The sequence below is a fragment of the Drosophila sechellia genome, chromosome 3R, assembly GCF_004382195.2.
Source record: "Drosophila sechellia strain sech25 chromosome 3R, ASM438219v1, whole genome shotgun sequence".
Classification (NCBI taxonomy): domain Eukaryota; kingdom Metazoa; phylum Arthropoda; class Insecta; order Diptera; family Drosophilidae; genus Drosophila; species Drosophila sechellia.
The window spans coordinates 11,559,341-11,577,216 of record NC_045952.1 but is presented as its reverse complement, the minus strand read 5'-3'; the positions used below and the strand labels follow the sequence as shown (position 1 = coordinate 11,577,216).

The 17,876-nt window shown below is 42.6% G+C and overlaps 1 protein-coding gene across 1 annotated transcript; it reads left to right on the top strand.

Moving 5' to 3' along the window:
* The first annotated feature begins 1,422 nt into the window (after positions 1–1,422).
* Positions 1,423–17,700, top strand: LOC6616800 (mothers against decapentaplegic homolog 6). Its single transcript, XM_032721227.1, has 8 exons — positions 1,423–1,785; positions 2,494–2,617; positions 4,816–6,101; positions 12,038–12,091; positions 12,158–12,283; positions 15,770–15,988; positions 16,052–16,202; positions 16,272–17,700. Exons 3-8 carry the CDS (start codon positions 5,108–5,110, stop codon positions 16,435–16,437), a joined length of 1,710 nt encoding a protein of 569 aa, XP_032577118.1. The 5' UTR covers positions 1,423–1,785; positions 2,494–2,617; positions 4,816–5,107; the 3' UTR covers positions 16,438–17,700.
* Positions 17,701–17,876: the final 176 nt, after the last annotated feature.

Sequence of the window (17,876 nt, the reverse complement as noted above, 5' to 3'; positions counted from 1 at the left end):
GCTTATTTAACGCTCACGACGCGATCAAATTCCTCCTGCCAACATCGCCGGTTGCCGGTTTCGCTCCACAAGTGGCCTGTGTTCCCTGTTCCCGACCTGTTATTATCGTAATGACGGGAGCCTATTTGCTTTTGTGTTTTCGAGTCGTCCAAACGAGAGACAATTATGTATTTCTGCTGGAACTGACGAACCAGGGTTCCTGCTGGAGCGTCTGCTTGGCACTGCGAAAAACTTGGACGTGATCTTGTGGTCCTTACACGTTGAAGTAATACCGGCTTATAACTAATATAACTAACAATATAACAATAACTAACTTCGACTTTGCCACTGCATTGGACTGTACTGTAAGTCATAGATGAACTAAAGGAAAACTTATCTATATATTTTTTTTGGTAGGAGATCTAGTTTTAGTAATAACGTATGCTACAATTTTTAGCATAAATAATTCCATCGACTTTTCTCTCAGTGCGGTATGCGATCCTCGCCGCGCGCTTTAAATGTGTGTCTGTGTGTGTAGGGCCGCTGCAGGGGCGCCACTTTGTATGGGCGTGTGTGCGTCCGTGTGTTTGGCAGACATGGGCAAGGCAATGCAACTGATATGCCCTTGATCACAACCATTCATCACATTTTGCGGCAACCAAGACCGCGCTAAATGTCGATGTTGCTTCCTCAGGTTCTCCGCTCTCGATAGGATCAAGGGAGTTACGTTTTTTTGGCAACTTCAACAAACGTATTTATCAGGGGCTAATATGTACTGAGAGTTTTTAATTTGAGTCCAGTTAATTAAACTTTGTACGCCTTTTAAGCAGTTACCTTTTTGGCCATCTTGATTTTTAATTTAAATTCTTTTTATAAAATGCTCATACTGAAACACAGCGTTTCAATTATAAAAATAAGTTATAGATTTCTCCTATATTATACTCTTACGACAGCTCAGTTTATTTTTTTTAGAAAACTTATCAATTTTTGAAATTACCGCGTTAGCCAACACTATTTCCAACGGCACTGCCAGCATGAAGCGAAGTGTGGGTGTGCGTGCGCAGGTTGTATCTGTCCGCGGAAGCGAAACGAAACTCACCACACCATAGTAGCCATCCAACGGATGCTCTTCACTCTCAGATGTCTTCGATTCTTAGGTTCAGCACTCGCAATAGGAATGGAAATGTGAAAAATCTGAAGATATTTTAACAAATCTTTTCAAACTAATAATAAAATTGAAGTTCTTATACATTGTTACAACGGAAACTATATGTATGATTCTAATTTTCCTATATCTTGGTCACTTAATTTTTCTCTCTCTAAACCTCCCTCTCGCAACTAAACATTCGCTCTGCTCTCTCAGGCGCTGTTGGTAAACTCAACGTCCACGTTTATTCCCCACAGCTCCAAAGACTATCAATCCGCACAGTGTTTCGTTAGCGCTTCGCTCATTGCCCCAACAATTTTCAACCGCGTCGCTTGTGTGTTCTTTTGCCGTTCGAGAAATCCGAATCCGAAAGATATCAACAAAAAGATGGATACTTGACGTATTGCTACGAGAAATTTTCCGAAATAACGTTATTTGTGTTCGGGACTGCTAAATGATTTTTGGGTTAATTGAATGACAACGAAACGCAGTTCCTGAATATCGGACTTTTTCGCCTTTTCCCGACACTTTTTTTCGCAACATTTACGGGTTTTGTTTTTGTTGTTGTAAACGCGGGCGTCGTAAACAACAAACAAGTGCAGTGAAGTTGTTGTGCGCTCTAGAACTGAAATGTGAAGAAGGAAATACATAGAAAAAGTGTGAGTGCAGCAGGCAAATCAATTGAATCGAAGGGGATTGGAAATCGTTAGGCGAAAATCTTTTATTTTTGCTGCTTGCTGTTATGAATTCTATGCATTTGTTTGTGCTTGTGTGTGCAAAGAAAGAGCGAGAATTCTCCGCCCGGATAACGGATCTTCGATCTCGTTTGCGTGCGTGTGTTTTGTGTGTGTGTTCGTGTGCGAATGTTTGCGCAAATTAAAAATCAATGAGCATCGGGGGAAAAATGCGGTCCAAATAATAAGTGTGTTCAAGCCTTAACTGAGCAAATAAGAAAAGAAAAGAAATGCAATTGTTCGCCAGCCACGTACACACATTGTACCTGCACTGGCCCATACAAACAAACATACGTATACGTATATAGCGGTGGTAGCGACGCCGGCAGAATCAAAGCAGAGCGCAAATCGCAAGCCAACAAAAAAACACCTTTTCCACCACGTTAAAATTGTTATTGTTTTCCGGCATTCGGATACTTCAACATAATATTCAACCGAAATCAACACATTACTCGCACCTTATTTATTTAATCCACACAAGCGTACATAAACATGTATAGGAAAAAGTGACTGACCAGCAGCAAAAAAAAAGAAAGGAAAAAATCGACTGCGATTACCAATCCCATAACAAAAACCCGTCGGCACGTGTTAAACAGATTCGAATTCGTTGCTAATAGTTTGTTTCTTCTGCAGTCAATGTAAATACAAATTATCAAGTGAACCTTTAAACATATCAAATACACCTACACATATCAAAAATTAATACTACATAAGGAAAGGATAAAACGGAAACGGCCTAAAAAACAAATTTAAAACAGTAAGTACCTATTTCCACTCCTTAGAATTCAAAATCCAGCCGACTTGATGAGGTGCACTCGTGATTATGCAAAATAGCTAAGTCAACAAACAAATGCTAATCACTCATTAGCGTTATTTAAGTATTGATATTCAATATTTTCTGATGCGGTTCGAAGCTGATTTGGTAACGCAACAATTCTTAAACCGATTTATGTTTATCTTCAGTTTGTACAATACCATTGTGGTAAAGAATCCTGTTGAACTCTGATATCAATAGGGCAAACTTTCAACGATCCCTCGTAAATAATATTTTATTTATTATGCCAAATCGCCATAGTTCCCAATTGGACTTGCAATTAGTCATGCTTTCATTATCAGAGTCCATAACTACGTATGTATGTATGTACATATAAATTTGTAAACGTGAATTTGGGAAAAATAATCACTCAGCGGGTTTGAATAAAAATTCTTGAGTATAGACTGTTTCCAATTGATTGTTAAATGTGCGATATATGGCTTTTAAAGTGTTGATGTGTAATTTTTTTGCTTATTGGACTTGCTCTAAATACTGAATTTTATGAACTTAAAGATCTCTCTTTATTGATCGCTGAATTACATATCTTTCATAGTATTCAATGGAGAAGGGGTTTTATTCAGGCTATCTCAGGCTAACACTCAGCAATTTTGAAGTAGAAAACTATGTGTACATATTTGTATATATCGCATATCATGCATAAGTTTAGATGTATGTATGTAAATAATTTCTTTCTGTCGCTTTTGATTATTGAAAAAAATTAATCGTGCAGTTGTTTTTTGTGGAAGGAATGAAGGAACTTATAAATTGATTCACATTTATGTTTCTGTTCTTGCTGAAATGAATGAAATGAGTCTCATAAGATAATGCTACTGTTTGAAACACACCTTTTTTTTTTGTTTCCGATTTAAAAACCCAGATGCATTCTTGGGCTGAGAATTTCTGACTCAAAGATAGACTTTAAGAACTCTAAGTTCTCGACTTGATGACTTTTCAGAAGAGTTTCGAGAGCGCCTTCCATTCTAATTCCCACCACACTCACACTCTCTGGTGGCTACTCACCTCAACCTTAAATTGTTGATTCTTCAACTTGTCAAACCGGCTGACAAACCGACCGTCGCGTCGCTCGTCCCTTTCCGTGTGTCTGTCTGAGGTGAGCGTGTGTTAGTGTGGCGCCATTCCGACGACGCCTCTGCCGCCGACATCGTTACTATTATTTCTTTTATTACGTCAGTGGCGCCAGGCACTTCCCTCTCGCTCGCACGCCCGCCGCCCTGCCTTTTTTTTACTCTGCACGCAAGCATTCCGTATGTGTGAGTGAGCGAGAGAGCCCGAGTGTGTGGTGTGGTGTGTTGGTGTTGGTGAGCGTGCTTGTGGGGCTGACTCGTAATTTTGTTCGTCGCTGCTGTGCTGTTGTTGCCGTCATGCCGGCGGCGCCACTTTTGTCGTCGATAAGGAGCACAAGAAATGCCAGCAACAAAATGGAAATGCTCGCATGGGCCACACACATACACAAACACAAGCGTATTTGGGCTGTTAATTTGCGGCGCTCCCCGTTCGTTCCCCCTTACCCATCGTTCACCCCCCACCATCGTCCGTCTCTTTCCCGCCGACAGCTGATGCTGCCGCACAGATCTTTGCATATGCACTGGCGTCGGCTCTCCGTCGGTGAAAGAGGGCGGGGAGGGGACATTACTCACTCAAGCGATCCACCACCAGATTCCTTGCCTGCCACCAGTCTGGAAATCGAAAACGGGAAATGTTTGCCTTTTTATAGGAAATGTGGCACATTCAAAAAACACTACACTCATTATTGATTTTATGTGTATTTATGTATGCACCTGCATATGTGTTCCCTTAAACTTTTCAAGGGTTAATACAGGGCTTAATTAAATACAATTCAGATTTATGATTTTGGTTTGAAAGACCAAATCATCTATTCAAAGAAAAGAACGAGTAGCAATATAAACACTGAATTAACAAGCCGATCGGCTTAACTATGTATGTTTTGGAATCTAAATAATATAGATTTAGGGATCAGTTTGATTAGGTTTTGAGGATTAGGTGCAGGCAAACCCCTCTCTAAACTCCACCCCCGCTTTACTTAAGCACGAGTGCATTTAACGATGCTCGGAAGACCAATTAGGCCAGTGACTAATCAACGTACTCCTCTTTTATTGCAGAGTGCACACCACTGGACAGTACATATCAAGCCCGTCGAAAGCATACATATCAACGAGTGATACGAGACGTATAAAAAAGTTTAACAAGTTCCCAACTCCCCTGAATCCCTCGCCCGCCTCGAAATAAGTCCAAGTTCCCAGACACCCACCCGTGCAACAGGAGTAGCTAAGAAGAATACAAAGTGAACTACCGTGACTAGCCGGCACCGTCGAGTCCGCGAACCAAGTTAGTCAACTACAAATAATGCGCATACAATAGGATCGATGTTACCGCAAAACTGTATGTCCCTCCATGATATTCCCAAGAGAAAAGAAGGTGTTATGGCGTTATGCGTCCAGCAACTATCGGAGCAATGGGGTGTCAGCAGCACCGCCCGCTCAGCCACCACGGCCGCCTCCCCCTCCACATCGACCCCGCCCTCATCAGTGTACGCCAAGCTTTGGTTATTCCTGCAACGAAGAGGACTCCTTGGCAATGCGACAGACACCGCTGCCGCCTTACAGTTCGATAGCCTGCGGGATGGACTGCTCCAGCTCAAACTCCAGCTCCTGTGGCCAGAGTTTGAGTCTGAGTCAGGGGCAAAGCCACAACAACAACAACAGCCATCCGTACCGCCGTCTGCCAAATCACATGGATGTGTTGCCGCCGCCTCCGTCAGCATGCGACCGCTGCTGTACCGTTCCTGGTTGCAGCTGCGTAAGCTCCTGCGACGATATGTTGATCGACGGAAGCGATCTGGATCAGGATCGGAGTCCGGATCAGGGACAGGATCAGCCGGTGGACCGCCGGATGATAAGTGCCACCACCTTTACGACCATGTTTCGGAAATGCTGCGGCGGCGCGACGGAGTCTACCAACGGATCCACACTCACGATTCCAGTCAGCACGGCCAGAGCCACCGCTTATCCCCCTCAAACGCAAGTCCAGAATGGCAAACGATTTCGCGAGGACTTCGAAGCGCTAATAAAGCAACTCAAGCGCAAGCAGAGAAACGAACTTATTCTCGCAGTCCAGAGTCGCGTGGATCCGCCGACCAAGACGCAGCGCAATGTCGTGGAACCCACCACCACCACCGCACCCACCTACCTGCAGTGCATCCTGATACCTTGCAAAACGCAAACGGTTTGGGAGCCGCACGTGACCGCCAGCCGTCTGTTTTTCTGGAAGGAATTGTGGAACGCCAAGGAACTGAAGCGACTGCCCATTTGTCCCGCCGCCCGCGACTGCATCTACATGTGCTGCAATCCGCTGCATTGGTTTCGCATCCTGCACCAGCCCGAAACAGGTAGGACCACTGTACTCCAGCCACAGGGATCTACTTCCATAAAGTATTCAAGCTCTGGACAAGATCCATGAACATGTTTGAACATAGATTAAATAATTAATACAATGGGACGTTTTAAATTATTTTAAGAAGCAGTTTCAGAACTTTAATGTATAATTCGGAATCAAATAGGTTAAAATTTGCGCATCCAGAACGCTAAAGAATGCTTTTACTTATGAACTTCGTTACATAGATAAAAGTATCGGAAACTTAAAATTTACCAATTCCGGTATCTAAACCGCAAAAGGGGGGAAATCGCGTTTACACTGGACTTATGTAGATCGATCGAAAATTCATTTGCAATTGGTTCCCCCCAATAAATTCGCACCTTATCCGAATCTTTATGGCGGTAGGCAAAGCAAATAGCAATCTAAGCGCCAGCTGTGCCAATACTCGCGCCCGCCACTGTATGTGAAGGCACACAGACACACACACCAATGCACTGGTTGTGTGGTGAGCATGTATTCGGTGGCGCCAGGGCACACAGACATGCAATGGCACTCACACATGCGAACTTTCGCTGCGGCATGCGAAATCCATGCGAACATGCCGCTCTGCTCGCCAAATTTGTTTTTTATTTTTCGCCAACAAGCATGGACTGCACTCTGCAGTTGTGTGGGTATTCGTACTTATGAGTGAGTGTTCTTCGGTCTGGAGAGCCAGAGCGTAGCCAAAAGAGCCAGATACAAGGTGCATCTGTATCTGTATCCGTATGCATTAAACTGAATTTCAAGTTTCTGCACAGAAAAGAAAGTGTAAAGAAAATGATAAGATTGCGGAGAAATACCTATATTTGCTTTTACATATCAGCTGTCATGTGATGAGTGTGATTTCTACATTTTTGCACGTACATTAACGTTACAAAACCACAATTAACATCGCTGTCCAATGCATTTGCTAGGTTTTCAGTTCCAAAAGACCAATTTTGAACATGCGCTGTTAATTTGAGAAGCAGGATGCAGCCTGCAGCCTGCACCATGGTTGAACCATAAAAGGCTAAAACCAGCTAGCACTGCATTATTATTTCTTTCTGTGTTGGCTCACTGTGCGCCGCCGCCTTGACTTTTGCCCAGACGCAAACATAGACACCGCTGCGCACTCACACACCCACCGGATCCACCGCTCTCCGGCTCATTTATTCCGCTTTATCACGGCCCACACACCACACTCGAGCACCAAAACACACACAGACACACACACGCATACACGTGGGGGAGCGGAGAGAGCGGCGCAGAATGTGCGTGAAAGCGCCACGCAAACGGTCGGCCCAACATGACGGCGACTAAATTCTTTTCAAAATAATTTGCGTAAATTTAGAAACTGGCGCCAGGAAATAATCAGGCGTCGTCGCCAACGCAAACGCAAAAGCTAAAGCAAAGTCGGAGGAGTCCGTTACCCATTGCCCAAACCCATTACCCATTACCCGTACTCGTCGCAGTACTCGAATCATTCGAAATACAGTCCAGCTGCCCTAAATCAAACGATCAAGGCAAATGAGCTAGAGGAGTTTAGGAACATAAAGAAATTCTCAGACCCACCATACATACAAAAAATTGTTTATTTCAAAATCATTGCTTAACTTGAGAAAAACATCTATTGTTAATGAAAAACTTTAGTAAGAACTTCAGTTCCATTATTTTGGTTACGAAAATAACTTCCTTTTGGATTTTGTATAAAAACGTTGCCTGCTTATGGGCGTTTGTCCAGACCGAAAAATCATATTCAAATTCTGACAAATTTTTGTAGGTTAAGATTGAGACATTAAAATTTTTTAATTATTCTTCGATGCATTTTCCATCGAAACTTGATTTGATTTGTTTGGGACGCTTCACTGTAGCTGGGGCCGCGGCATATCCGTCGCCACCAGCTAGTTGGCGCACCGTTTAGAGATCCCATTCGCACTATGTACATTCGGGCAAACATCGGAGCATGTGCATGTACATCGTACATATGTGCATTACATACATGTGCGCTTTCCGATTTGTTTGTTTTTATTTTTAGCACGCGCATGCACACACTTCGCTGGCGTATCAAAAATACGTAGAAATACCAATTGCATCTGTAGGCATTATACATACATCTTTGCATGCAGATTTAAAGATGCACCATGCACTTACATCGCAGTGCAAGCCTTTCATCACGGTTTAAAGCTATCGACGAGTGCCATTTATTTATAACCCAGTTGCCCGGGCAACAGATTTACTGGCCACACTGAACGTTATCTAGAACGTGCGTATCACTCGGCCGAGCTTACAACTGTATGGCCGCATGGATCGCCGTTCTAGTGCTAATCTAATCGCACTATTATATCAGCACTAAACTGCATGCCTGTAATACATCATCTGTGTGCGTTGTTTTCATCAATTGGCGATGATAGGCACCATCGCGGAGCTGGTCTAACCTCAAACCGCAAACAAAATCCCAATGTTGTGCCATGTGCAGAATGAAGAACTTCTGCTGAAGCTACAATAATTTCACCCATTTATTTATAATTAATTTTAACCCATCGAATTCATCAGAGGAATATTATATACATGGCAATAACAGAAGGAAGCACAAAATTAAGATCGATGAACGGCCATTCTTATCAATGTAGTAAAACTATGTGTACATTTTATTTGATGTTTACTGAATCATAAAAAAATAGTCCCAATTTGTATAAGAATAAAAACTTTTTTATGAGCCATTTAATAAATGTAAAAAACAAACCTTTAATTAGGAGAAGTCAACAGCAAAAGAAATCCAAGCGAGATTGTAAGATTGCGAACAAATTAATTAGGAAATTGCATACGTTTACTTGTTGATGTTTAACTTAATAGCGACTAAGATTAAGATCACCACTTTTTCGCCAGCAGCTTCAGAGTCTTCCCCTAACCGATAATCACTGTAGATGTGATGGCAAAAAGGCATGTCTATACCGACATTCCTGTGCACAAAACACAATCTTTTGGGAAACATGAAGACTCTGTTCGTGCCGGTCGCCAGATACATATACAGATACAGATACAGCCTCCCTTACCTGGCCGCTTACCTGTGCCACTTAACCAGTGTGCCTGTGCAACGGGCCTGTGAACTGGCAACTGGATGAAGGCAACGGGCAGCGGGCAGCAGGGCAACAGGGAACTGGCAATCGGCAACAGGCAACAGGCCGCTTTCTGGCTCTCTGGATTTCTGGCTGCCTTCTGCTGGCTGTGTCATCGTCGTCTGGCCGGCGGATGGACGACGTCCCGACAGTGACTGGTTTTTTAATGATGGCGCCGAACACATTAAACAAGTCGATAATGTTATTCCATCCGCATCGGTCGGGGAACACAATTCCAGGAATTGTAACGACGAGTGGTCCCGCGACCGGTGCTTTGGTCTTTGGACATCGCGGTTCCATTGGCTCTCCACCGACCCCAACGTCCCTGCCTCGCAGCGAGGCACCTATAAAAAAGGATCATTTTGCGTGCCTCTGCCCCATCCATCCATCCGATCCCATTCAGAGAGGTGCGGTTCTTGGCCATAAAGCTGCACTGCGCCGTTGAAGGTTTTTGTGTGTTCCTCTGGAGATCGTCTACAGATACATATTTATGCTGGCATATTTGCGCTGGTCGAAATCGTTTCGGGACTATTTAATGATTTCGATGGAGGGAACTTGACTAATTACGTTGTATGCCTGGAATAGCATGGAGTTCGGTTTTACGCTTATTTTAATCATTATGTCAGGTGTGCTGAAGTTGAGTCAACCCTGTATACTACAAGATATTACCTAGAACTTATGTATCGAACAATATACAGACATATATGTATGGTTTAAATGCCATATGAAAGATTCTTATCAGAACTGTTCGGCTGATAGATACTAAAATACCCCATACGTTTTAAAATCCATTCTAAATTGGCATGGAAATCTGGAGCATGGTCGACAAACAAAGCGGTGTCCACTTTGTGGTATCGCCTGGTTTAAATTTCAATTACTGGAATCTGACTCAATCGACTGGCACTGGCACTCTTTTGCCCAGAACCCAAAACCCAGAGCCGTAAATATTCAGTTGCCTATTCCGCCGACTGGTGGTCATACGATCCATCCATCAGCTTGTTGACGGCGTGCTGGAATGGTTGGTTCTCCCTTTGGTTTCAGTTTCGGTTTCGCTGCGGCGCTCGTGTTTTTGTTTTTAAGAATTGTTAGATTTTCGACGTTGGCGTCGATGACGCGGACGCTCGTAATCAGGTTTAACTGGTACATTGGGGCTTGGGGACCGGCGGCGATGGCGAATCGCCGCGATCTGGGTACATTTGAGGCGATTCGAGTCGCCAGGCGCCGTTGACGAGGCGCATCAAGCGATTTATGCGCCGTCAGAAGACCAAGAGCATTACTTACCGCAGATCTTTTACTCCCATCGAGATCTGGACTCACCTGTTGCACCTTGCTTGCCACTTTTGGACTTTTATGTGCACTTCTTTTATGGCGATTTTTGTTAGCTGAATATAAAATTCTTCCAAATGTATCGCATAGATAATGCAAAGCCGATTTGCTTTATGTCTAGTTTGATTTACATATTGCCGTGCCCCTTTAAAATAACCATTTAATCTAAGGGCTTGTATTTTGCTGTTATCTTAAAATGAAAAGCCTAAAAAATTGTTTAAAGCTTATTATTAACCCGAAGTGGATCCGTTGCATAACGATCTTTTAGAGTAAAAATAGGATAGGTTGTTAAACTTGTTCCATTTGTATGAAAGTTCTATCTGATATTATTAAAATATGTTATATTCATGGCGCTCTCGTCAAACAGTTTATTATTTTTTAAGTAATACATTAATGCAGCCCATAAAATGTTAATGCGACGCTTCATAAATAAGTTAATTTATTTAATTGAATGAGAGGTTCGAATCAGGCAGGTAATTCATTGAGGCCTTTGTCTGCGCCCATCATCTCAGCCACCAAAAACGACCTGTTCCGTTTGCTTTTTTGGGAGTGAATTGAAAGAATGGGAACGAAACGGAACGGAGTGGGATGTAGAATGTTAGCGAGATTAAATACAGCGCCATTGGAATCGGAGATGGGAGCTGGTATCTACCAGCGATCGGAGATCGCCGCACATCAAACGATTTCTGCGCCAATAAAAATAAAATGTCCCCCAGTGGGGCTGGCTGATATGCAAAGATTATTTATTTTTATATCGCCGCGCTGATGTTTGGCTTGCTTACGCTTACGACTGGGTTTGTTTCGACTGCCTTTTCTTTCTTCGTGGTTTTTAGTTTTTCTGACCTTTATTTTTGTTTTGCTTTGTTGCTCCTCTCTCTCTCTCTGTTTTTGTTTCGCTTTGATTTGCTGCTCAAATATTCAAACACTAGTATGTATTAGTTTTGCGAACCATGATCTCATCCTATATGCGCCCGACTAGAAGACGCGCATTTTTAACTCGAACTTTTGGTTAACTCGAAAGGGTTTGTAATCACGCACGGTGCTGTCCCAAATGAAACTTGGTAAAAGTGCACTAGGCCGATAAGGCTGAGATAAGAATTTTCATATGGTTTTGTTAGCCAAGTTATTTCATGAACTTGGTAAATTTACTTGATTACATTTCGAAGTTTTGAAATAACGCAAGTTCATGCATATCGAATTGGATCGGGTTATTGATAATGGCATTGTAGAGTTCTTTACCTTTACCTCTTTCTAGCAGGTTATGTTAGTGCGATCTTAAAAGAGTAATAAATAAATAGCTCGTTGTGCTGTTATACAAATTTGTTATATAAAATGTATCAGTATTCAACATGTTAAAGGTTACTGATATTTCTAAAACTATGGAGATTTTACTTGTTTATAATGCATATATTACAAAACTAATAATACTATTCATACAAGTACACCACAATGTATCTAAAACAATCTCCTCCCTTGTCTTCCATTTTAGAATCCCCAACGCCGCCGTACCAACGCTCAAAAATGCTGAGACTGAAAGATGCAGGTAAGCCGGCTCTTCCATATACATTTTCGATCCGGGCGTACTAATCATCCAAACCAAATCTTGCAGATTTCGAAGAAGACTCGCAGAACGATGCAAAGTCGGCAGCGCTGAGCACGTGGAGTGCCCAAAGCACCAGCATTTCGAGCATCTACAAGCCGGCTCTCTACGAGTCGGTTACCACTGATGGAAAAGGTGAGTTTTGTGCCCCAAAACACCTCTCTCTTCTAGCTCTCCCCCGCTTATCAGGTGATTGGGAGAGTGCACAGAAAAAAATTCCATGCTCATACATATGTATATATACATATACATACAAACACTGCCTCAATAACACAATCTATTTATGATGTTATAAAATAGTATATGAGCTTAAAACCCGATCTTAACCAAATAAAATGAAAATATATATCTAAATGATATTATTCTTTAACATGTAACGATATTTTTGTTCGGTGTAAGAAAGTGGAAGAGCGCGAAGTGTTGCGATTATTTTGCCATTTAGGTGTATTGCGGCTGGGGCCGTGTAGTAGTGTGTGTGAGCGGCGCTCTCTCTGGCTGGCAAGTTGTTGTTGTATCGTGGCGCCAGCTTGCCGCGTCAGGTCGTCACTTTCTATATTGATATTAACTTTTAAGCGAAAACAGCAAAAACGAAATGAAAATAAATAATGAGCGAAAAACAAACACGGACTGAGCGAGAGAGAGGGAGTGAGCGCGGAGAGCGAGGTGAGTTGGCGCTCTCGATGGCGCCACAATTTTAATGCTAACTTACAAGAGTGCTTGAAAGGGTGTGCAGAGGCGGCGGGGTACAAGGGGTCCTATGGGGGCTATGATATCATTCACGGCACTACCATTACCCGGCGACTGAGACGGCACCGTGAAACTGAAACTGGCCAGAACTCACAAATGCATGCATTCATTCGAGTGTGTGTGTGTGTGTGTATATACCATCGTCCATTTAGCTCTTTATGGCATTGTACTGGCGACGAAACGACGGAAAACTATTACATTTAAATGGACCGTTAAGTTGCGGCTTTACGACGATTGGGTGACAGGCCAGTTAAAAATAGATTGAAATTCCGATTTGATTGATTCCCATCACAGTTTTGTCAAATGGACATTGTTGGCAAAGTCTTTGAACTGCGAATGATAGACTCGAACGGCCTTCTCAAGAATTTTGTAATCAATGATGGAATGGTGTTTGAAATATTATGGCGGTTAATTAGGAAAACAAAGGTATTTAGATGCACCATCCATGTGGTACGTCAATAGGTATCATGAGATGGTTAAATCGTCGACATTTCTTTCAGCTTTCTTGGGCAATCGATTCAATTTCGTAATTGCATTACTGCAACTTCATCGCCGGTGGCACACACAAGTCGGGCATCCGTGTTTCCCCGAAGGCAACACATGTGTGCCACCAACAACAAACTTACAGGCCACTGCCTCGACCCACACATGCACACAGATTGAAGATAAAATATTCTAAATTTAAAGATGATGTAGCAGCCCGTGGATTCGGGCATCTAACACAAATGTATGTACATTTATGTACCTACTTACATAAATATTAGCAAGGGGAATCAGCAGCCATGAAGCGGCGCTACGAATTTACAAATGTGTAGTACAGGAAAAACTGCAGTAGGTAGATCTTTCAAGCAGAACCCTCCTCCAGCTTAGAGCGCTATCTTAAATTTAAATCACAATCTATCACAATTTTTCACGAAATACTTATGTAAATACAATTCAAATGAAATATCTCACTTTAACCATATTAAGACAACAATTCATAAAAATCATTGATCCATTAAAATTATTCAAATATTCCTATTTCCCATCTTCAATTGAAATGCCAAAATAATTTATTTATTCAAGGCCAATAATTCGAGAAATATGGCACGTTAAGTGTATTATATGAGGCAGAACCTGTTGAAATTTCTACGTAGATATATTCAATTTCATTTGAGGTTGCACAATGAGGGTGCCAAGCTGATTCCCCAATTTTCCGATTCACCTTTCGCCTGGATCAATTCAACTGGCCCACAATCTTGGCGAGCTGCTTGCTGCTCTCCCAGTTGAGCGAACGAGGTGGCGACGGCTGCCTGGTGGGGTAAACAATTTTTCGTGGCCATGGCGAGACGCGACGGAATCGCCGGCGTCGACCTAATTAGGTAAACATCGGACAGGCGCCACTTGCAGCGTCCAACGCCCCCGCTGCCCGCCGCTTGCCACCCCATTCGGCACATTCTTTGCCATGCAAAATTTTAAAAGCCGTCTACGGATTTATTGCGATATATTTTTACTTGGCGCCACTAGCCGCCCAGCTGGGCTTGGCCTTTAGCGCCTTTCGGCCTTTTCGTTTTCCCTGCGATTTTCCTCGATTTTCCTCTGAATCGCTCAGCGATTGTGTAGATTGTGTGTGCCGCCCAATGCGCACAGCACATTTCTCGAATCGGTTCTGGCCAACTGCACCGCCGCTGTAATCGACTATCGACCCGCTGGCATTGTTGCAATTGGCAATTTGGCCACCATGGCGTATGCGCGATATTTGCACTCTGTTGTCTGACAATGCTCTTTATGCCATTGTTGATTGATAAATTCCCAAGACGAGGGTGTGTTTATGCTGACAATGGTAATGGTGTCATCTGAAGTAGGTATTAACAAACAGGCATATGTATGTACATATATAAATAACTACAGATACGGTGGCGTATACGCAATGTTAGCATTGTCTCGCTTTACGACTGCAAACGTTTAAACTCAGCGCATTTTGTTTACTAATTCCGTGGCATTCATAGGTATATTCATTCAATTAAATATAAATTTTCAATTTTATGAATGGTTTGGTTTAATGTGGACATAAATTTCAAACAATTTGTACTCAAAGCCCACGCGTTTTCGAAAACTCTCGTCAGCAAGTATTTCAAATAAAGAGCGGCACTTGTTTCTCACTTTGTTATTGGCCCGACCGACACGCGTTCGAAATCGGAATATACAAATGAACCCATAAACAGACTCTGTGGGTTTGTGCACTATATATACATATATATACACATACAGCCGAGCGGGCAGATATACATACATATGCGCAAATGAATACCACACAAATACAGAATACGCGTCGCCGGTCTGTTTACGTAATGCCCTGGCGCCAAAATTATTACCATTTAAATGTCTGAGCACACAAGTGAGTGTGAACGTAATGTGAATGTGCCTGTTTGAATGCGCGACTCGCTGTATTCTGTATTTTCAAACGATATGGCGATATATAGCAACCCCGATATCGCTTGAATGTTATGGCAATTTTAAATCACATTTTATTGGCCGGCGAAAGAGTTATTACCGCTTTAGCTAACAATTTGTATGCGGGTTACAAGATTGCGATTTGAATAATAGTTATTAATGGGAATAACATTATCGCAGGCATCTTTATGAATTTAATGAGTTGACAATCTGACAAATACATAAGCAACTTAAACTTTAGACATTTAGAAACTTTAGGTGTGAAAGATATAAAAAGAAGGTGCAATTTGCATTAAGCTGTGTGCACTCCTTGTAAATTCATCCCTATCTAATCTTTGCAGTAGCAAGTACATAATTACAATTTCTTAAATTCATGTTGCACTTATTATTATCCAAATAGATACCTGCATCTACAGCGTGTGTGTTTCCCTTAAATTTCAGATCATAACATCAACAGCCAGGTCTGGTGCCAAATCGCCTACTGGGAGATGGCCCACCGCGTCGGGGAGTTCTTTCACGCCAAAACGAATGCAGTCAATATCTACACGGATGGGATTGTGGCCAGTGAGGTGGACAGCATGTGCCTACGTGACCTCACACCCGCAGGCAATCAGATCCACTCGGAGGTGGTGCCAACAGCGCGTCATACGGTCGGATTGGGTAAGAGAAAAGGTTTTATTAACGTGAAAAGATATTTTAATCGGAGTCCGGTCCGCCTCACAGGGGTCACATTGAGCCTGGAGAACGGCGATGTTTGGATCTACAACCGTGGGAATACAACCATTTTTGTCGATTCGCCCACCCTGGCCGAAAATCTCGACCGAGTGTGCAAAGTGATGCCGGGCTATTGTCTGAAGGCCTTTGAAACCAATAGGTAAGTTCCCTCAATAAAGTTGCCCAGTTGTCAAAGCCTCTTATGAAGTATATTTACTCCATTTCGCAGGGCTGAACTGCTGAGCATGAGAGAGCAAGGACATCACCCCATGGGACCCGTCGACTACTTCAGCATTAAGATCAGCTTTGGCAAGGGCTGGGGACGCGACTACAAAAGACAGGACATCATGGGCTGCCCCTGCTGGCTGGAGGTTCACTTTTGCCATCTGCGGTGACAGTACCTGATGCAGGCCCGTTCGGCAGGACCTCATTCGGAATCCCAGCACCTGGTTGAGCCTGGCTTGGGATGCGCCTGCGATCAGGTCAGCAGCTGGCGATCGCGACAACTGCTGCAGAAGGCGCAGAAGCTGCTGACCAGGCTGTGCAGGCAGGTGTGCGCACTGACGGATTATCGTCCGGCGAGGACGAGATGGCGGTGTCTGGCGGGCAGGAGATCGAGCCGCCAGTTAAACACTAAACAACCAATAATTTGGAACAACAAAGGACTGCAAAAGAAATCATTTTAAATGTTAATATACATAATTACGAAACAAGTTTCAATTACTGCTAGTAGACACATCGAAATTAATTTTAACGCATCTGAGTCGCATTAAGAGAGAGAGAGCAAAGAAAGAGAGAGAAAGCGGTGACGAGAAGTCGTAGCGAGTCGAGCCGAAATACATAGTAATTGATTGTTAAAAATACTTAGCAAAAATTGAAATCCTGTGATTCACTCTATATATATACACATGTAGTACGTACCGACGCAAGGGGCTAGAGCTCCATTGCCAGTAGCTATATGATATGTATAAATATTTAATCTAACATACATACTTAACAGAAGGCACATCAGGGTTAATAGTTTCGAGAATGGCGAACAGTCTAGTTACGATGCAATACATTCAAAAAGCCACTACCTTTTCTATGCGACGTTTTTAGAACAACCCAAGTCCATAATTTATACCCCACCCAAATGAAACCAAACATCACTGAAATACAAATCTGTTCAGTAGAATCTGCATAGATCCTAGGTTAACGAAAAAAACACCATTAACAAATTCTAGACGGTTATAGATTCCAGCGCATTAGGATCCAATTGGCTTTAGAAAGCACACGTCATGTTCGAACATTATTTGTTTTATGTTGATATTTTGACTGTTTTCGTTGTCATTATTACGTTCATTCATTGTTTAAATTAAAAAATCTGTCATTCGTCAAGTGTATAAAAAGATATCGCAACACGATACTTACATCAGCTGAATACCATAGAATAAATTCATTTAAATCTGTAATCATTTTATGTCCATTGACGAAGCACCAACTTCGTTTGCATTTCCATCTGTAGCAAATGCGAATTCGAGGAACTGGTGCTCTATTTTAAATCCGTGCGCTAGATATTTTAAGCCATTACCAAACCAAACTGCATGTAGGCCATCCTAGAATCCCAGCCTTGTATGTATTTCGTTCTAAGAATAAATGCGATCCACGTTAAACATTTACGATTTGTTCATTTTTCTTGAGGGAATAATGTTTTTGGGCCAAGCGGGGAGTACACTTTTCTTCGGCTTCCGCATGAGTAGAGCTCCGGTCGCCTTATTTATGACGAAGCTGGTTAATATATAAAAAGAAATCGGGTTCCTACAGTGAAATACCCAGTAAAAGGCATCACAATTGC

What these genes read in the sequence shown, in the direction of transcription:
- LOC6616800 (XM_032721227.1), top strand. Translation starts at nt 5,108, where the DNA reads ATGATATTCCCAAGAGAAAAGAAGGTGTTATGGCGTTATGCGTCCAGC. An exon ending in GCTGAGACTGAAAGATGCAG is followed by an intron (nt 12,092 to 12,157) that starts GTAAGCCGGCTC and finishes CAAATCTTGCAG; the next exon opens with ATTTCGAAGAAGACTCGCAG. An exon ending in AAGGCCTTTGAAACCAATAG is followed by an intron (nt 16,203 to 16,271) that starts GTAAGTTCCCTC and finishes TCCATTTCGCAG; the next exon opens with GGCTGAACTGCTGAGCATGA.